Source organism: Xenopus tropicalis, chromosome 2, assembly GCF_000004195.4.
Source record: "Xenopus tropicalis strain Nigerian chromosome 2, UCB_Xtro_10.0, whole genome shotgun sequence".
In the NCBI taxonomy this organism is placed as follows: Eukaryota; Metazoa; Chordata; class Amphibia; order Anura; family Pipidae; genus Xenopus; species Xenopus tropicalis.
In genome coordinates this window covers 22,933,433-22,952,392 of record NC_030678.2, presented here as the reverse complement: position 1 = coordinate 22,952,392, position 18,960 = coordinate 22,933,433, and the positions used below count along the sequence as shown (strand labels likewise).

At 42.0% G+C, this 18,960-nt stretch overlaps 1 protein-coding gene across 1 annotated transcript; it reads right to left on the bottom strand.

Annotated features, from left to right (window-relative positions):
* Positions 1-15,725: 15,725 nt before the first annotated feature.
* Positions 15,726-18,112, bottom strand: vgll3 (vestigial like family member 3). The gene is given in 3 exon segments (NM_001078783.1): positions 15,726-16,533; positions 17,559-17,814; positions 17,908-18,112. Coding segments are annotated over 2 exon segments (735 nt in total). The 5' UTR covers positions 17,773-17,814; positions 17,908-18,112; the 3' UTR covers positions 15,726-16,012.
* Between the last annotated feature and the right edge of the window lie 848 nt (positions 18,113-18,960).

Genomic DNA, 18,960 nt, shown 5'->3' with positions numbered 1-18,960 from the left:
ACCATGCCTGAACTCTCTAGTAAGTCTGAAGCCATTCCACTTCGTAAAGCATTTTGTTTCTACACTATCGCTACGCTTGGTTTGTTGGCTTACCACCTAAAAAAAAATAGACATTACTTTATGAAAAATATGGAGGGCACTGAGGTATCAATAGAAAAATAAGACTCTTTAGGACACAAATCACTTCACAGACATCAGAAAATATTCATTTCACTTGTACAAATTTTTGGTTTCTGCCAGTGCTTTTGCTGAGAAGCAGTTCTTTAAACAGAACTTTTTAAAAAAAATTTTTACTCTTTTTTACTATAAAAATATGTCCATCTAAATCAGTTCTTTATTTTAAGTGACACAAAAACGTTCTGTGTTTCTATAAAAAATAGGGAGTAGGGCTACACTGGTTCCACAAGGTCATTTCACAGTCTTGGCGGAAGGCAAAGGAGGGAGAAGTTTGACGCAATCGAAGAACAGCAAAAGGAAAATGGCTGCATCTAGGCTGCAGTAGGCTCAGGAAATACTATAGCAATGTGCATAAATATCATATGCCAAAAATGCCTTCTGGGCACAAAAACTGGCAGTCTTCATTCCAAATACTTTCCCATCTTTCAGATTTTTTTACATTCTGTCAGAACCATAGAGATTCTTTGCCTTTATCCTGATGTTGAATACCTACAATAAAACAAGAGACAACTGTTAATAAAACCAGACACCAACTAAAGTTTCACTGCTAAAGATGATTTCCTCTTAAAATGATTTCCTACTAGATGGGTGAGATCACACTAGAGTAAAGGTCCCCATACATGGGCCGATTATACCTGCCGATATTGGTCCCTTGGACCGATTCGGCAACTTATCGGCCCGTGTAGGGGCAGAACCAAGGGGCCTGGAGACCGATATCTAGCCTGAAATTGGCCAGATATCAATCGGCCAGGTTAGAAAATCCAGTCGGATCGGGGACCGCATCAACGAGCCGACTGCCCTATTGCCGCCCACATAATCCGATCGTTTGGCCCCAGGGCCAAATGATCAAATAATTTTTTTTCTACCTAAACGCTCCCCAATATCGCCCACCTGTAGGTGGGGATATCGGGTGCAGATCCACGAGCAGATCTCAGCGTGTATGGGGACCTTACGGTTATCATAGGTCCTTATTCAGAAGGACAGACCCCATTTCGGATTCTGTTTCCCTGCTTCTGAAAGCTGTCCCCAGGGCGAGAACTAGGGTTAGGCAGAAGAGGGACGTTCCTAGGGAGCAAAAACTAGGGGGCACCAAGCATATACCTTTTCCACCCCAACCCTGAGTTCTGGGTCTACTTTTATGTCTGTAGCTCCTGCTCCTCCCCTGGCCCTCAATCCCTGCTCGTTAAGTAGCGTTGGTAGGGAGGATATTGCAGGGTGACAATCAGGGGGGCATGGCTATATGGGTCCTGTTTGGCCCGGCGCAGGATATCGAAGCACTATTAGAGGGGAGGAGTGGGAGGGAGAATGAAAAGCAGGGGGGGGGGGGTGGCAATCTGGATCCTGCCTTGGGCACATCAAAGGTTTGGCCTGGCACTGGCTGTCCACATGGCAACAAAGTCGCCCCCCTCAGCCAGTGGTTTCTATTCCATGACAGGAGGAAGAAAGAAGTGATCTTCTGTCACCAGACCCCCATCCCTTCTCTTTTGTCCTCCAAACATTCTTTGCCAGCTAAAGAAAGGAATAAGTATAAAATTTTTTAAGCTTTTCTAGAAAAATATATTAAGATTAAAAACATGGCTGTGATGTTAAGCTGGTGTTTGGCAGTAGGGGAGTGGCCAAAAGTGGGCGTGGTATTAACTTTCTGCAGCACACTGTCCCCGGATTTTACTTTGGAAATCGGGTAACCTTACACTTACATACAGGTCCGAATACAAAAAATTTGAATTTTTGCTAAAGTTTACAACTTTTGCATATTTTCTGCAATATTTTCGTTAATTTGCATGACTTTTTCGTACTTTGCGACAATTTGCGCAACAAAATGGTATTTGTTGCAACGAGTAGGAAAGTTTTGGATACATTGAAGCTTCGGTATCGTAACTTTCCTTGGGCCGGGTTGGAGCTTTAGAGTGCCATTGAGTCCTTTGGGAGGCTTCCAAAATCCGTAAAGGTTTTTGTGTCATTTACGATCGTTTGGATACAAAAATTGTGTAACTTTTGGATCTTACCACAATATTTTGCTCAAAGCATATTGGTTAGTCCGAATTTTTTCCAATCGTGCTTTTGATTGGCAAAAATTTGCACTTTGATAAATGTGCCCCTAAAGGTTTAAAGTCCATCTGATAGCTTAAATTGGTCCTTCACACACAGGTAATCAAAATGAAAGACATTGAACAAAAAAACTTAATACAACCTTACGTTTACAGTAAATAAATAAAACAACGTATACTGTATGTACAAAAGGAAATCATTGCAATAGACGAACCTGCTGGGACATGATAGATAAAAAATTTCCTTTCTGGCTTAGTTTTCTAATGACCTCGTGTCCAAGCAGCATCAGTTATTGTGCTCATGAACAGCAGGCGATAACTAACTATGATCATGTTCGGGTGGGAGAATCAATTTTGAGGGACAAAAGCAAGATCTGGAAAACATCGAGGGCCTCTATTCCAAAATGTTTAATAGCATGATTGGACTCATTTACTCTGAAAGCTCTGCTTTATTTCTCAAGGTATAATGACCTTATGTTCTAACAATCCACTCAGCTAAAACACTTCCTATTATTTGCAGAAGGGGCACTGGTTTCTAATTCCAGTCATCCAGTACCGGCACTGATACAGGCTTTTTCCACCCAAGCACAGGTGAATGAATGGAGTGTAGGCGTCGCTGTTGAAGTTTGCAAATAGCCACTTGTTCCAAGGTCTGTTCCATTTTTTTAAATCTGTTCTTATTTACTGTATCTAAAATGTAACTGGGCTGTACTTTCAGATATGATATACTGTATGACATATAGGAAAAGCAATAGACTCTAAGATCTACCAATCAGCAGTATCAGTCTACTGTTGCTTTTGGTTACTAGACCTGATGAAAACCTTGCACTATTGTTACTTCATCACTTAAATTACTGGAATGAAAATGGAGAGGCTGAAGGTTAGGAACAGGATAGATTGTAAGCTTTCTCCATGTAGATTGTAAGCTCTTTTGGGCAGGGCTCTCTTCACCTTTTGTATCGGTTACTGATTGCTTTATATGTTACTCTGTATGTCCAATGTATGAAACCCACTTATTGTACAGCGCTGTGGGATATGTTGGAGCTTTATAAATAAATGTTAATAATAATAATAATAATAGACAGGATCGGGATGTAGAGAGCCAAGAGTCAGTTATGGAAAAAGTGGGAGAAGTGTCTGGAGTGGGACAGTGCGGGTGTAGACACAGCAGCACGATGGAAAGGAACAAGACTGGGGCAGAAACAGGAGTGAGATCAGGACAGAACCAGACAGGATGTCAGGACCTGCCTGTACTCGAACTCTGGACTCTATATTAGGCAGGTTCTGCATTACCTCACTGAGCCACTTGAGACCTTGGGCATCTAGCCCTAAACATTATATTCACCCCTCTTTGCTCGATTGTTCAGACTTGTCGCCTCCTCCTCCCTTAGTAAGCCCAGGTGGTTGCAATTGGACAATTATCGGGCTTTATAAGCCAGTTAGAAGCAACCCCTGGTTGCTTGTTCATTAAGCCCTTTTTGTGATCCTGTGTCTGTACCTGCCTGACTCCTACCTGGCTCCTGCACCCGTACCTGCCCGTGTTCCTGTGACCGTACCTGCCTGACTCCTGCCTGGTTCCGTTCGCTCCACCCCATTCCTCGTCTCCTGTCCCTGACTTCTGTTGGATCTCCCGGTATTTGACCTTGGCCTGTTTATTTGACTGCTCTCTGTCTTCAGCCTGCCCCTGACCACTGCCTGTTATTCAGACCCTCCTTGCCTGCTGCCAGTCTTGACCCTCTGCCTGCTAAACGGACTTGTATTGTTTTGCCGCCTGCCTCTGACCACTGGCCTGTTTTATGGACTTGTATTCTTGCTGAATCCTTATAATAAATGTCTCTGCATCTCAATATGCCTTCTGCCTGTCTACAACAGTACCCGTTATATCCATATTACACAGCATATAGGCTCCTACCTGCCAGCCACCCACCTGTGGCTGTACCTGCCAGCCACCCACCTGTGGATGCTCCTGACACAGGACTGGAGAAGGAACAGAACCAGGCCAAAGGCACTGCTGCCATGAGGTTGAGAAATTTGCAGGTTATAGGGGGCAGCAAACAGCAGCTAACTTCAACAGCCAAAATACATTTCTTAAATTAGCAATTGAGCTCTCTGAACTAGCAATGCACCCCGACTCGCCCCGCTCCAATGCTAGGAAATGTAAGAGCAGGGTCAGAAGGGGGGGCGACATCTGGAAGGCTGCCTCAGGGTGGCAAGGGGGCCAGAAATGCCCCTGAACCAGACAGGACTGAAACAGGAACAGGACCAGATAGAACAGGACCAGACAGAACTGGGACAGGAATAGGACCAGACAGAACTGGGACAGGAACAGGACCAGATAGAACTGGGACAGGAACAGGACCAGATAGAACTGGGACAGGAACAGGACCAGACAGAACTTGGACAGGAACAAAACTAGGAGTACAGCAAGAACATGAGCAAGAGGAAAGGAAGCAAGAACTTGGGACATGGCCAGAGGCCAGGTGAAAACATGACAATAAATGAGGATGAGAATGAATCATAAAAAGATAGGAACTCACAAGCTGCTCTCCTGGCATAGTCAAGGAGAGTGGCCAGAAACCTGGAGGTTCCTGGCTTAAATCCCAATATAAATTGTGGTACTTACAAGGATCAGTAGAAACCTACATATACCTGCATTCAGTGCAATGTATTCTGCATATTCTTTCAGTAAACAAAACACGTGAAGAATTTTTTGTTTTTACCTTTACTACCTCCCTGTAATAAGGATAGATTGTTTAATGAAATCAATGAGCTCTGGATAAACAACCACCCCCTTGCCCCCAGTGCAGCCTTTGTGAATTTTTCAGATAAGTAGAAGTTCTTCATACAGAGATATTATATGTGTACTTTGTTAAACTACCGTCTCATTCTCCCACAGGTGTTCTCAATGACCAAAGCTAAATGTGTTTGTTTAGTTCAAGAAATACCAAAAAAAATGTTAGATATTTCCCAATTAAAAAAACAACTTATTCATGCAACAGTTCAAAGGAAGGGGGGAGGGGTATAATGCCGCTTTCAAACTGTGAACTAAAATCATTCATAACAACATTAAAAATGAACACATAGTACAGAACCAAAATACTATTAATACTCCTTTTTACTTTATACTGCACAATGCAATTGCAATTGCTTTATTTCGCTTTCCCAATACAGGTATGGGATCCCTTATCCGGAAACCCGTTATCCAGAAAGCTCCGAATTACGGAATGCCTGTCTCCCATAGACTCCATTTCAAATAATTAAGAATTTTAAAACTGATTTCCTTTTTCTCTGTAATAATAAAACAGTTCCATGTAATTGATCCCAACTAAGATATAAATAATCCTTATTGGATGCAAAACAATCCCATAGGGTTTAATTAATGTTTTATTGATTTTTTAGTAGACTTAAGGTATGGAGATCCAAACTACGGAAAGACCCCTTATCCGGAATACCCTTGGTCCCGAGCATTCTGGATAATGGGTCCTATACCTGTACTAATATTTAGCGATAATAATTTTGAATATTTGGGCAGCCCCTGTTCCTCTGTATCCCATGGCATTTAAATGATGAAGGAAAATAAAAGAAGAGAGTTGTTTGCAGAGCAGTACGGAGTAACGACAGAGTTGTGTTAGGAACTAATACTGTTGGAAATGCAAGCTCTTTTCCGTTGTCAGGCTAAACCATCTGCCAGTGAGACTGTTTAACTTCTTTAACCATCCATAAATTCTGCAAAATATTCCTAGTTTTCCTGTTGAGAGACATCTCACAGACTGTAATTATTGCAGAATGTGAGTTTCATGAGGTGTTAAAGCCTAAATATCGTGCTCAGCAAATCTCTGCGGTGACTGGGAAACATGACTAGCCCACAACAGCACAGACATTCTATTCCATTAACAATGCTTATTTTGGAAATCCTTTCATGTTTTCAGTCTTGTGGAATACCTATTTCACTTTAGGATTTTCACTTTTTTTCATTTATATATATATGCAGAGACCCTCTTAGCCTGAACGTAAAATAAATAAATCTGATCTCAAACCGCATGCCAAATTCTTTTATGCAATTTGAAATGTTATATAAAAAAAAGTGGGTTAACAATTCCACAAAAATGAAATAGCAGACAGTAAGGACCCATGCGATTAGGCTTCTGTATAACAAATTATAGCAGAGAGAGCTAAGCAGACTGAATTATGCAGCAAATTCTGTTTATTTAGTGCATCTCTATGGGTACATTTATTCAAATCAAATCTGAGATATTGCCAAAATTCAAGAAAACCTTGGCAAATAATTACAATTAAAGAAATGGAAAAAAGCTAAAGAAATTCCACAAGTAGAACTTTTAGAGATTCTACAGGAGTCAATGGGTGGTGTATTTTCTACATTCAAGCTACAGGTATGGGACCCATTATCCAGAATGCTCGGGGCCCAGGGTATTCCAGATAAGGGATCTTTCCGTAATTTGGATCTCCATACCTTAAGTCTACTAAAAAATGAATAAAACATTCATTTAATAAACCCAATAGGGCTGTTCTGCCTCCAATAAGGGGTAATTATATCTTAGTTGGGATCAAGTACAGGTACTGTTTTATTATTACAGAGAAAAGGGAATCATTTAACCATTAAATAAACCCAATAGGGCTGTTCTGCCCCCAATAAGGGGTAATTATATCTTAGTTGGGATCAAGTACAGGTACTGTTTTATTATTACAGAGAAAAGGGAATCATTTAACCATTAAATAAACCCAATAGGGCTGTTCTGCCCCCAATAAGGGGTAATTATATCTTAGTTGGGATCAAGTACAAGGTACTGTTTTATTATTACAGAGAAAAAGGAAATCATTTTTTAAATTCTGAATTATTTGATTATAATGGAGTCTGCGGGAGACGGGCTTTCCGTAATTAAGAGCTTCTGGATAACAGGTTTCCAGATAAGGGGTCCCATACCTGTATTATATAATTTGAGTTTTTCAAATGATATCAACGGATCAACGTTTTTTCTTTACAAATTAGTGAGTCTTTCCTGATTTAAGTCTTTCAATAAATATGCAAGAGGTCTGAGGTTATTCTTTTTTTCGCTATCAAATTTAGAGAAATCTAAAATTCAAATTTGAAGTCCGCCTCACTAATGTAGCCTCAAACATGCAGTGAGACTCTAAATAATAATAATAAAAAAGTTTGTAGCATAATTCATACTTCTAAGATGAACTCAAGAGCATGTAAACCAATAATAGGGTTGTACAGGTATGGGACCCCTTATCCGGAAACCCATTATCAGAAAGCTCTGAATTACGGAAAGCCCATCTCCCATAGACTCCATTTAAATCAAATAACTCAGAATTTTAAAACTGATTTCCTTTTTCTCTGTAATAATAAAACAGTACCTGTACTTGATCCCAACTAAGATATAATTACCCCTTATTGGGGGCAGAACAGCCCTATTGGGTTTATTTAATGGTTAAATGATTCCCTTTTCTCTGTAATAATAAAACAGTACCTGTACTTGATCCCAACTAAGATATAATTACCCCTTATTGGGGGCAGAACAGCCCTATTGGGTTTATTTAATGGTTAAATGATTCCCTTTTCTCTGTAATAATAAAACAGTACCTTGTACTTGATCCCAACTAAGATATAATTAATTGTTGCTGGTGTCCAAACAATCCTATAGCGTTTATTTGATGTTTGAATGATTCTTTAGTACAGAGATCCAATCAACAGCTATCATTTACTGGTAGTGATCTGAATGCAGATGATGGGCTACTAGACTTAGAGCAATTTGCACTTTTCCTTACTATTTTTCATATGGTTTAAATTCCCTGTCATTCCTCCAACCCCATTATTATTATGGTAAAGCTATTGGTCCACTGGATGGACCCAACTGTACTATAATTTAAAGATAACATAATTGATGTTTTAAAGTCTAAATCCAATCTATCAAGTTTTGTGCCATTCTGGTAAAGTCGTTAATCATCTGGAGGACAAAGGTTAGGATTACTGCATTTCTTATTAAGCCATATAAAAAAAAAATCATAACTCCCTTGGTTGTCTCTGGCATCCAGTAGGTTACAACATTTTTTCCCAGAAAAATAAACTAGTGATGTTGATGACTCAGAATTTCCAGAGTTGTAGAATTACAAGCTAAATGCCAATACTGTTGTTAATTACCATAGCTAGAGATAGAATGCATAAGGGATGATAAAATCACATGTGAGCAAAGACCAGACAAAAGCATTTGCAAATCAGAAAAAGAGGCCAGAAATTGTCAGTTTCTTGTACTTCAATAAACTTTTATAACAGCCAAATAAGAGTGTGTGGAATTGCACAATGCTGACACCATCTATCGACACTTTCTACTTTACCTGCTATCCCACAGCCACAGTCCCTTCCCAGAGGCTATTATCCCCCCACTGCTACTATAGGCACCATCTCTCCCTACTATTCCTGCTATCCCACAGCCCCAGTCCCTTCCCAGAGGCTATTATCCCCCCCACTGCTACTATAGGCACCATCTCTCCCTACTATACCTGCTATCCCACAGCCCCAGTCCCTTCCCAGAGGCTATTATCCCACTGCTACTATAGGCACCATCTCTCCCTACTATACCTGCTATCCCACAGCCACAGTCCCTTCCCAGAGGCTATTATCCCCCCACTGCTACTATAGGCACCATCTCTCCCTACTATACCTGCTATCCCACAGCCACAGTCCCTTCCCAGAGGCTATTATCCCACCACTGCTACTATAGGCACCATCTCTCCCTACTATACCTGCTATCCCACAGCCACAGTCCCTTCCCAGAGGCTATTATCCCCCCACTGCCTACTATAGGCACCATCTCTCCCTACTATACCTGCTATCCCACAGCCACAGTCCCTTCCCAGAGGCTATTATCCCACTGCTACTATAGGCACCATCTCTCCCTACTATACCTGCTATCCCACAGCCATAGTCCCTTCCCAGAGGCTATTATCCCCCCACTGCTACTATAGGCACCATCTCTCCCTACTATACCTGCTATCCCACAGCCCCAGTCCCTTTCCCAGAGGCTATTATCCCCCCACTGCTACTATAGGCACCCATCTCTCCCTACTATACCTGCTATCCCACAGCCCCAGTCCCTTCCCAGAGGCTATTATCCCCCCACTGCTACTATAGGCACCATCTCTCCCTACTATACCTGCTATCCCACAGCCCCAGTCCCTTCCCAGAGGCTATTATCCCCCCACTGCTACTATAGGCACCATCTCTCCCTACTATACCTGCTATCCCACAGCCACAGTCCCTTCCCAGAGGCTATTATCCCACTGCTACTATAGGCACAATCTCTTCCTACTATACCTGCTATCCCACAGCCCCAGTCCCTTCCCAGAGGCTATTATCCCACTGCTACTATAGGCACCATCTCTCCCTACTATACCTGCTATCCCACAGCCACAGTCCCTTCCCAGAGGCTATTATCCCACTGCTACTATAGGCACCATCTCTCCCTACTATACCTGCTATCCACAGCCCCAGTCCCTTCCCAGAGGCTATTATCCCCCCACTGCTACTATAGGCACCATCTCTCCCTACTATACCTGCTATCCCACAGCCCCAGTCCCTTCCCAGAGGCTATTATCCCACTGCTACTATAGGCACTATCTCTCCCTACTATACCTGCTATCCCACAGCCACAGTCCCTTCCCAGAGGCTATTATCCCCCCACTGCTACTATAGGCACAATCTCTCCCTACTATACCTGCTATCCCACAGCCCCAGTCCCTTCCCAGAGGCTATTATCCCACTGCTACTATAGGCACTATCTCTCCCTACTATACCTGCTATCCCACAGCCCCAGTCCCTTCCCAGAGACTATTATCCCCCCACTGCTACTATAGGCACCATCTCTCCCTACTATACCTGCTATCCCACAGCCCCAGTCCCTTCCCAGAGGCTATTATCCCCCCACTGCTAATATAGGCACCATCTCTCCCTACTATACCTGCTATACCACAGCCATAGTCCCTTCCCAGAGGCTATTATCCCCACTGCTACTATAGGCACCATCTCTCCCTACTATACCTGCTATCCCACAGCCACAGTCCCTTCCCAGAGGCTATTATCCCCCCACTGCTACTATAGGCACCATCTCTCCCTACTATACCTGCTATCCCACAGCCCCAGTCCCTTCCCAGAGGCTATTATCCCCCCACTGCTACTATAGGCACCATCTCTCCCTACTATACCTGCTATCCCACAGCCCCAGTCCCTTCCCAGAGGCTATTATCCCCCCACTGCTACTATAGGCACCATCTCTCCCTACTATACCTGCTATCCCACAGCCACAGTCCCTTCCCAGAGGCTATTACCCCACTGCTACTATAGGCACCATCTCTCCCTACTATACCTGCTATCCCACAGCCCCAGTCCCTTCCCAGAGGCTATTATCCCCCCACTGCTACTATAGGCACCATCTCTCCCTACTATACCTGCTATCCCACAGCCCCAGTCCCTTCCCAGAGGCTATTATCCCACTGCTACTATAGGCACTATCTCTCCCTACTATACCTGCTATTCCCACAGCCCCAGTCCCTTCCCAGAGGCTATTATCCCCCCACTGCTACTATAGGCACCATCTCTCCCTACTATACCTGCTATCCCACAGTCCCAGTCCCTTCCCAGAGGCTATTATCCCCCCACTGCCACTATAGGCACCATCTCTCCCTACTATACCTGCTATCCCACAGCCCCAGTCCCTTCCCAGAGGCTATTATCCCCCCACTGCTACTATAGGCACCATCTCTCCCTACTATACCTGCTATCCCACAGCCACAGTCCCTTCCCAGAGGCTATTATCCCACTGCTACTATAGGCACCATCTCTCCCTACTATACCTGCTATCCCACAGCCACAGTCCCTTCCCAGAGGCTATTATCCCACTGCTACTATAGGCACCATCTCTCCCTACTATACTTGCTATCCCACAGCCACAGTCCCTTCCCAGAGGCTATTATCCCCCACTGCTACTATAGGCACCATCTCTCCCTACTATACCTGCTATCCCACAGCCCCAGTCCCTTCCCAGAGGCTATTATCCCCCCCACTGCTACTATAGGCACCATCTCTCCCTACTATACTTGCTATCCCACAGCCCCAGTCCCTTCCCAGAGGCTATTATCCTCCCACTGCTACTGTAGGCACCATCTCTCCCTACTATACCTGCTATCCCACAGCCCCAGTCCCTTCCCAGAGGCTATTATACCCCCACTGCTACTATAGGCACCATCTCTCCCTACTATACCTGCTATCCCACAGCCACAGTCCCTTCCCAGAGGCTATTATCCCACTAATACTATAGGCACCATCTCTCCCTACTATACCTGCTATCCCACAGCCCCAGTCCCTTCCCAGAGGCTATTATACCCCCACTGCTACTATAGGCACCATCTCTCCCTACTATACCTGCTATCCCACAGCCCCAGTCCCTTCTCAGAGGCTATTATACCCACTGCTACTATAGGCACCATCTCTCCCTACTATACCTGCTATCCCACAGCCCCAGTCCCTTCCCAGAGGCTATTATCCCCCCACTGCTACTATAGGCACCATCTCTCCCTACTATACCTGCTATCCCACAGCCCCAGTCCCTTCCCAGAAGCTATTATCCCCCCACTGCTACTATAGGCACCATCTCTCCCGACTATACCTGATATCCCACAGCCACAGTCCCTTCCCAGAGGCTATTATCCCACTGCTATTGCACTCACCAAACCACCCACTATATCTTCTATCATGCAGTCACAGTAGGACACTATTACAATAGATGGCGTCTCACCCTACAAAGAAATGACACATGACAGACATACAATTGAAAGGAAGTCATCAATCTAAATTTCTACCCATGGATCTTAACAGGTTGACACTTAGGTTGACACTGGCAATATAAGAAGAGATCATTTGTCTGTACGTCAGTATGTCATCAACCCACTTTAACATTTATATATTTACTTGAATTGTTTTATGCAATTAATCCATTTTCTTTATTATAAATAGAGTGTAAGAATGTTCACAGCTAAATATGCAAGTATACACACCAGCATAACTGAGCCCATAGCTAGGAATCCATGTTTGGCTATTAGGCTATTATCACTGCACTCTCCAAATATTTTTCTGTTTGTCCTTTAAACACATAACTCTATGTGAATGTATCATATACTGCAACTGCAAGGACTTCCAGAGTCAATTAACCCTGTATGTGAGATCCAGCCTGTAACTTATCCTTGACAAACTCTCCAACTGTTACTGAACTTCCAATATCCCCTGGGACAGGCCTGATATAGTGCAATTGGCAGCGTTTTACCTTTCTGTTCAAACTGTAACTGAATTAGTGAAGGTGAAACACACTTTGAACTCATCAAAAAAAGAAGTCTTTCTTTGTACAGGTATGGGACCTGTTATCCAGAATGCTTGGGACCTGGGGTTTTCCGGATAAGGGGTATTTCCGTAATTCAGATCTCCTACCTTAAGTCTGCTAAAAAAAAATATTTAAACAGTAACTAAACCCAATAGGATTGTTTTGCCTCCAATAAGGATTAATTATATTTTAGTTGGGATCAAGTACAAGTACTGTTTTATTATTACAGAGAAAAGGGAATCATTTAACCATTAAATAAACCCAATAGGGCTGTTCTGCCCCCAATAAGGGGTAATTATATCTTAGTTGGGATCAAGTACAGGTACTGTTTTATTATTACAGAGAAACAGAGAAAAGGGAATCATTTAACCATGAAATAAACCCAATAGGGCTGTTCTGCCCCAATAAGGGGTAATTATATCTTAGTTGGGATCAAGTACAGGTACTGTTTTATTATTACAGAGAAAAGGGAATCATTTAACCATTAAATAAACCCAATAGGGCTGTTCTGCCCCCAATAAGGGGTAATTATATCTTAGTTGGGATCAAGTACAAGGTACTGTTTTATTATTACACGGAAAAAGGAAATCATTTTTAAAAATGTGAATTATTTGATTAAAGTGGAGTCTATGGGAGATAGCCTTTCTGTAATTTGGAACTTTCTGGATAATGGGTTTCCGAATAAGGGGTCCGATACCTGTATGAATATATCTGATAATGGATGTGCAGCTCTGCCTCCTCAACAGCTTAACCGCCAGATCATTGCTTGGTAGAGTAAAGGTGGCCATACACGGGCCGACTATAGCTGCCGATATCGGTCCCTTGGACCGATTCGGCAGCTAATCGGCCCGTGTATGGGGAGAGCAGAGCGGCCTGGCCGACCGAGATCTGGCCTGAAATTGGCCAGATCTCGATCGGCCAGGTTAGAAAATCTGGTCGGATCGGGGACCGCATCGGCTCGTTGATGCGGTCCCCGATCCGACTGCCCCATTGCGGCCCACATAATCTGATCGTTTGGCCCCAGGGCCAAACGATCGGATTATTTTTTTTTTAACCTAAATGCTCCCCCATATCGCCCACCCGTAGGTGGGGATATCGGGGGAAGATCCGCTCGCTTGGCGACATCACCAAGCGAGCGGATCTGCTCGTGTATGGCCACCTTTACACATGGTTACACTAGTAGCCAATTAGGCAAATATGGGCCCAAGTCTTATTGTTCAACAGTTGCCCAGTTGTATCAGGCAGGGGAGCCCATTAATCAGTTTAGCAGAGGAGTAGATAAACAAACCAAAGGATTTAGCATCATGCTCAGAATTCATAAGAGGATTCCCCTTGGGTCATTTCAAGTAAACACATGGAAAGATGTCAGCCAGTTTGGTGCAAAATGGGCAATGCTTGCTGACTTATAAAATCCTCCTCTGTTCCCAATTTTAGTCATTTACTAGTGTGATTTTCAGTAACTGTACAAAGGGATTTTAGATGCTACTTTGAGGTCTGTGTGTTTCAATAAAAAAAATAAAAATAAAATGTCAAATCTTTAACATGTGTATGTATGTATGTATGAATGTATGTATGTGTGTATGCTTGACTGAGGGCTGCCAACCCTTTCCGGTATAGCAGCACCAAGTCCTGTTGAGTGCAATACCTCATATCTTTATGTTTCCTGTTATTTGTACCCAGGCAATTTACTTATTTATTTTTTCTATACATATAAAAAGAACCAGTTGCCTTTCTGGTTTCTTGGCCACACCTTCTGACTTCTTCTGACCTACTCATTTCCTATATCGTATAACAGACTCATCACACAACTAGTCAGACCAGTTGCATATACATTGTGTGCTCACTTGTGCCTACAGACACCCAGACAGGGCTCTGCAGATCCAAAAAACATTCAGAATCTAAAATGCGTCCAGTCCCTACTGCTCCGGATATCTGTAGGAACAAGGAAATAGACACTTGCCATCCTAGGCCTGTGCCTTTGTGGCCTTTCCACAAATCCGGGCCTGGTAGTCTAGTCTTTAGCATATAGGAGACTTCAAGAATTTAAAGATGGTTGAAGGCACTTGTGAAAACCCTAAGCACAAAGAAGCCCATACATTCCTATCACAAAGCTTGTTCCTGCTTTTATAGCTTACAGTCCTGCAGTGACAGTTAGCAGGAGGCTTCCTGATCAATAGGTCATTGCAAAGAGTTGATAGGCTGTTATAATAATAATCATGACTTCATCATCAAGCGCCTGTCCTTCTCCCAGGTGCAATCACAAACAAGCAAAGAAAAGGTATTAGAATAGCTGAATTCCCTGGATCTAGCAAATTATTTTTATGAAGTAACTTCTGAGGTTTGGCATAATGTAGAATCCAGAGGCCTCTTACTTTAAAGCCACAGTACTAAGCATGGACAACACGGATCAGTTCCGTACAATTAAATTATGGCTTTAATTGTTTTGAATTGATGTTTTTTTGTTTCAGGTGGAGACTACTAGCCTTCTTGTATTATCTAAAACTCCCTCTATCCCTATTTGAGACCTGAGTATGATCTCAGTTTTCTCTTCTGGGTCCTTCTGTAAATCAATTGTTTCTGCTCCATCCAGAAATAATCACATTTTCCCACATTATTTTAATTGATTCCTTGGTGAACTCTTCACCCGCTGAAAGGCTTGCCTTTATAACTCCAGTTGTGACTTGTAAACCAGCTACATTATGTGGTCTATTTGTATTTTACGAGGCATCTCATTTCATAAACTTCTCCAGACAATGGCAACTTAAAAGATATGGAACATAAATTCATGGAATATTGCCTATCCTGCAAATATGTTTACTATAAAACTCTATTTGTAGCAACACACACATCTACATATAATTATAGAGTACATATTGCATACGCTAGATATTAAGTAGAAAATGCAGGTTTTGGCAAGAGAAGTCAAAAAAAGAACTGTATCTTTGTGCTCATAAAGAAGAGCAGCTCACGGATTAGTTTCCACTAGAATAACATGGTTTTAATTAGGTCAGCAGAGGTAAAATAAAGTGAGAATGGGGACCACACGTAACAAATAACAATTTAAAGAAAAAAGATCAAATTGTAAAAAAAAAATCACTAATGGAAAAGATTTGAGTTGAACTGTTGTTTACTAGTGTTCACATAAAATATTCTACAAAATATACATATATTACACAGTGTGTAACGAAAAATATTTTATACCCCTTCCTCCCACTTTATATCAGCAGATGGAAACATATTCACATTTGTCCACGTTTTGTATGAGAACATTGTTGAGAATTAACGTGCGATTTTAACATCAACGCCGATGGTCCTTGAGGTCTATATACTACATTATAGTACTTGTTTGCTCGTGATAAAGAGCTACCTGTATCCTACATTGTCCATTCATTATATTTAGTGACACATACCTGTCTCAAAGCCAAAACTTGGAACAATATCCACTGTACCATGAAATGCTCCGTTCCATGCCGTGGTACCAGTGGTGGCAGGAGTGGTATCAGTTTTTGTAATATCACACTGGGGAGCGGAAATCCTTGAGGCTCTTACTGGTGGCATTAATAGATGTCCATATCTTGGGTCAATGTGTGAACTTGGGTGATGATGATGGTGGTGGTGGGTGTGCGGATGGGCATGGTGATGATACATGTAAACATCATGCATGTGCGTATATGGCGAGCTTGCCTGAGAAACCAATGGATAATGCCAGGATTCTGAAGCAGCTGGTGGAGGAGGTGGTATGGTCTGATGTAAAGTTTCCCCACGCCAGCTGGTATGGTCCGTGCTTGAGAAGGTACTAGGAGCCGCTGAAAAGTCTGGATGAACCCCACTCAGACATGGTGGAGTAGGTGCCTGATAAGAGTTTGTCCATAGCGATGATGGAAAACTGTTCTTTTGGCATGATGCTGATGGGCTCTCTGAAAACAGAAAGATATATACTTATATACACTTTTGCAAGAGATATGAATACATATCTTATTTTTATCATCAAACATAAATGGTACATAATGGTGGCACTTGGATCACATGACTTCAAACTTGCGTATTATATGATATAATCAATTCATTGCTTTATAGATATAAAAAGTCATCTTGTAATTCTAAAACCTAATGCACTCTACAGGTATGGGACCTGATATCCAGAATGCTCAGGACCTGGGATAAGCAACCTTTCTGTGATTTGGGTCTCCATACCTTAAGTCTGCTTAAAAAAATATATGAATTAAACCCCATAGGATTGTTTTGCCTCCTATAACGATTGATTATATCTTAGTTAGGATCAAGTACAAGGTACTGTTTTATTATAATGCTTTTTTAAAATTAAGTCTATGGGAGACAGCCTTCCCATAATTTGGAACTTTCTGAATAATAGGTTTCCAGATAACGGATCCCATACGTGTCCCTTTTATATTGTTTTGAAATTATAAAATAGGAGTTACGTTATTCCCAATATATTTTTAATTCTTTAAAATCAGAAATTAGTGTGTATTTATGGTGTTAAGACTTTTATTGTTCTTTAAATAACTATTACAAACTAGGGAATGTCATTAAGAACCTTAAAGAGAGTTCTTTAGTTCTTTGAATATAGTTGCAAACCATATGCAGATGACTTTAGAAGCACTGTGAATGCCTTTTATAGTCAAGTCAGAAGATAAAGCCGGCTACTGCATTTTCGCTAGCTGAAGCATGGCCTTGTTCGGAGCTCACTTATTTTTCTAATTATAAGTAAATGTCGGCTATTTTAAGGGGAAGTCTCCTATGGGAACAGAACTTGACATCTAGTGCAGAATTTATGTCTCTGTCTTGCCATAAGCAGTTTAAGAGATCTTCAAAATGAAGAAAAAAAAAGTGAAATATAAATATTCTGACTGCTATAAATAGCAAGTAGAGTGGTAGAAAGAGATGGCTCATTTTGTGTCTACGAGAAGCAATGTTTGCTTACCCTTCCATAGAGAATTGCTGCCTAGTTTGCTCTTTGATGCTGTACTTTCAGGATTGAAGGTGCTTATTTGGCTCAGAGCCCTGGAGAAATGTTCGTCCACCACTGCCCCAATGTCTCCCTGAAAATATGTGAAAAGGACACAACGAGAGTTCAAATACTCCATCTCCGCAGGCTGTTCCTTGTCCTCTTCCTCTTGTTTGGTGGTGTGAGCCATTTCTAAAGCTTCTTGCATCTTGTTGTAGGTAGCTATCCTCTTCTGAAAAAAAAAAGATAAACCCATGTTCAGCATTTAAGGTAACACGTTGCTGGTGGTCGGGTGGTTCCTTTATGGATACAGTAGTCTACTTACACCATAGGAGACAATGAAAGCTTTCTACCTAGCTATAAGTATCAGATATTGGTGGAGGGAGTTCTGGGACTAAGCAGGTAAAGCCAGCAGGACTAACTCTCAACAGTGCCACCAAAATTTTTGGTGGACTCCTTTGATAGGAAAGATCTATATATATATATATATATATATATTTATTTATATATAGTGAGAGAGAGAGAGAGAGAGAGAGAGAGAGGAGAAGAGAAGGAGTTTTTAAATTTGGAAAAGCAAGAATCGGAGGTTAAGACTGAAGGGGAGTAATGCTCATACAGAATAAAAGAATAGACATTATACAGCAGTTTGGCAGAGCTCCCTGCAAACATAGTTTCAATTCCATTCCGGCACATCAGTCTCAAAAGCTGTGCATAAAAATACCGAGTGAACGTGGTTTGTCTTGACGAGCCTGACAAGCGTACTGAATTCACAAGTATGGAACTTATCAAAACGGGTGTAATTTTCACTTGGATAGTAAGTTGTAACTGGGCGCGACTAGAGTGGAATAGGGGAAAATTATTTGAATTTGTTTTGGGGTTTTTTTAATGTTGGCAATTTTGCAGCAATCAAAAATATATATTTTCTAAACAAATGTATAAGCACAGATATAATTCTGACTAGCTTCAAAAATCCCTCAGTCATTGGACAATTGACACCATAGAAATCAGTCAAGGGGAATTGCTAAATTAAGAGAATAGACTTTCAACATCAAGCTAGTGTAAGCCTTTCCAAGCTACTGCCTACTGTAGTACAAAAAATATGGAAGCGCACAGAATCAATGGTGGGCCAGGCAATTCCCCACTTCCTATATTAGCTGTGTGCAAGGGAAACCTCACAAGCTTGCAGGAAGGACCTCATCGACTAGTGTATATATCTCATAAAGTTGTCCTTCCTGAAAGCATGTGTGTTTCCCTTGCACTCAGCTAATGAATGGAGATGCTCTTTGTCTAGCCATATATCCATATATCCAGTGTAGCTTGATCCAGTGCTGTATTTGGGTCTGGGCCTATCCTAGGCACAGGACATCTGACCACCCCC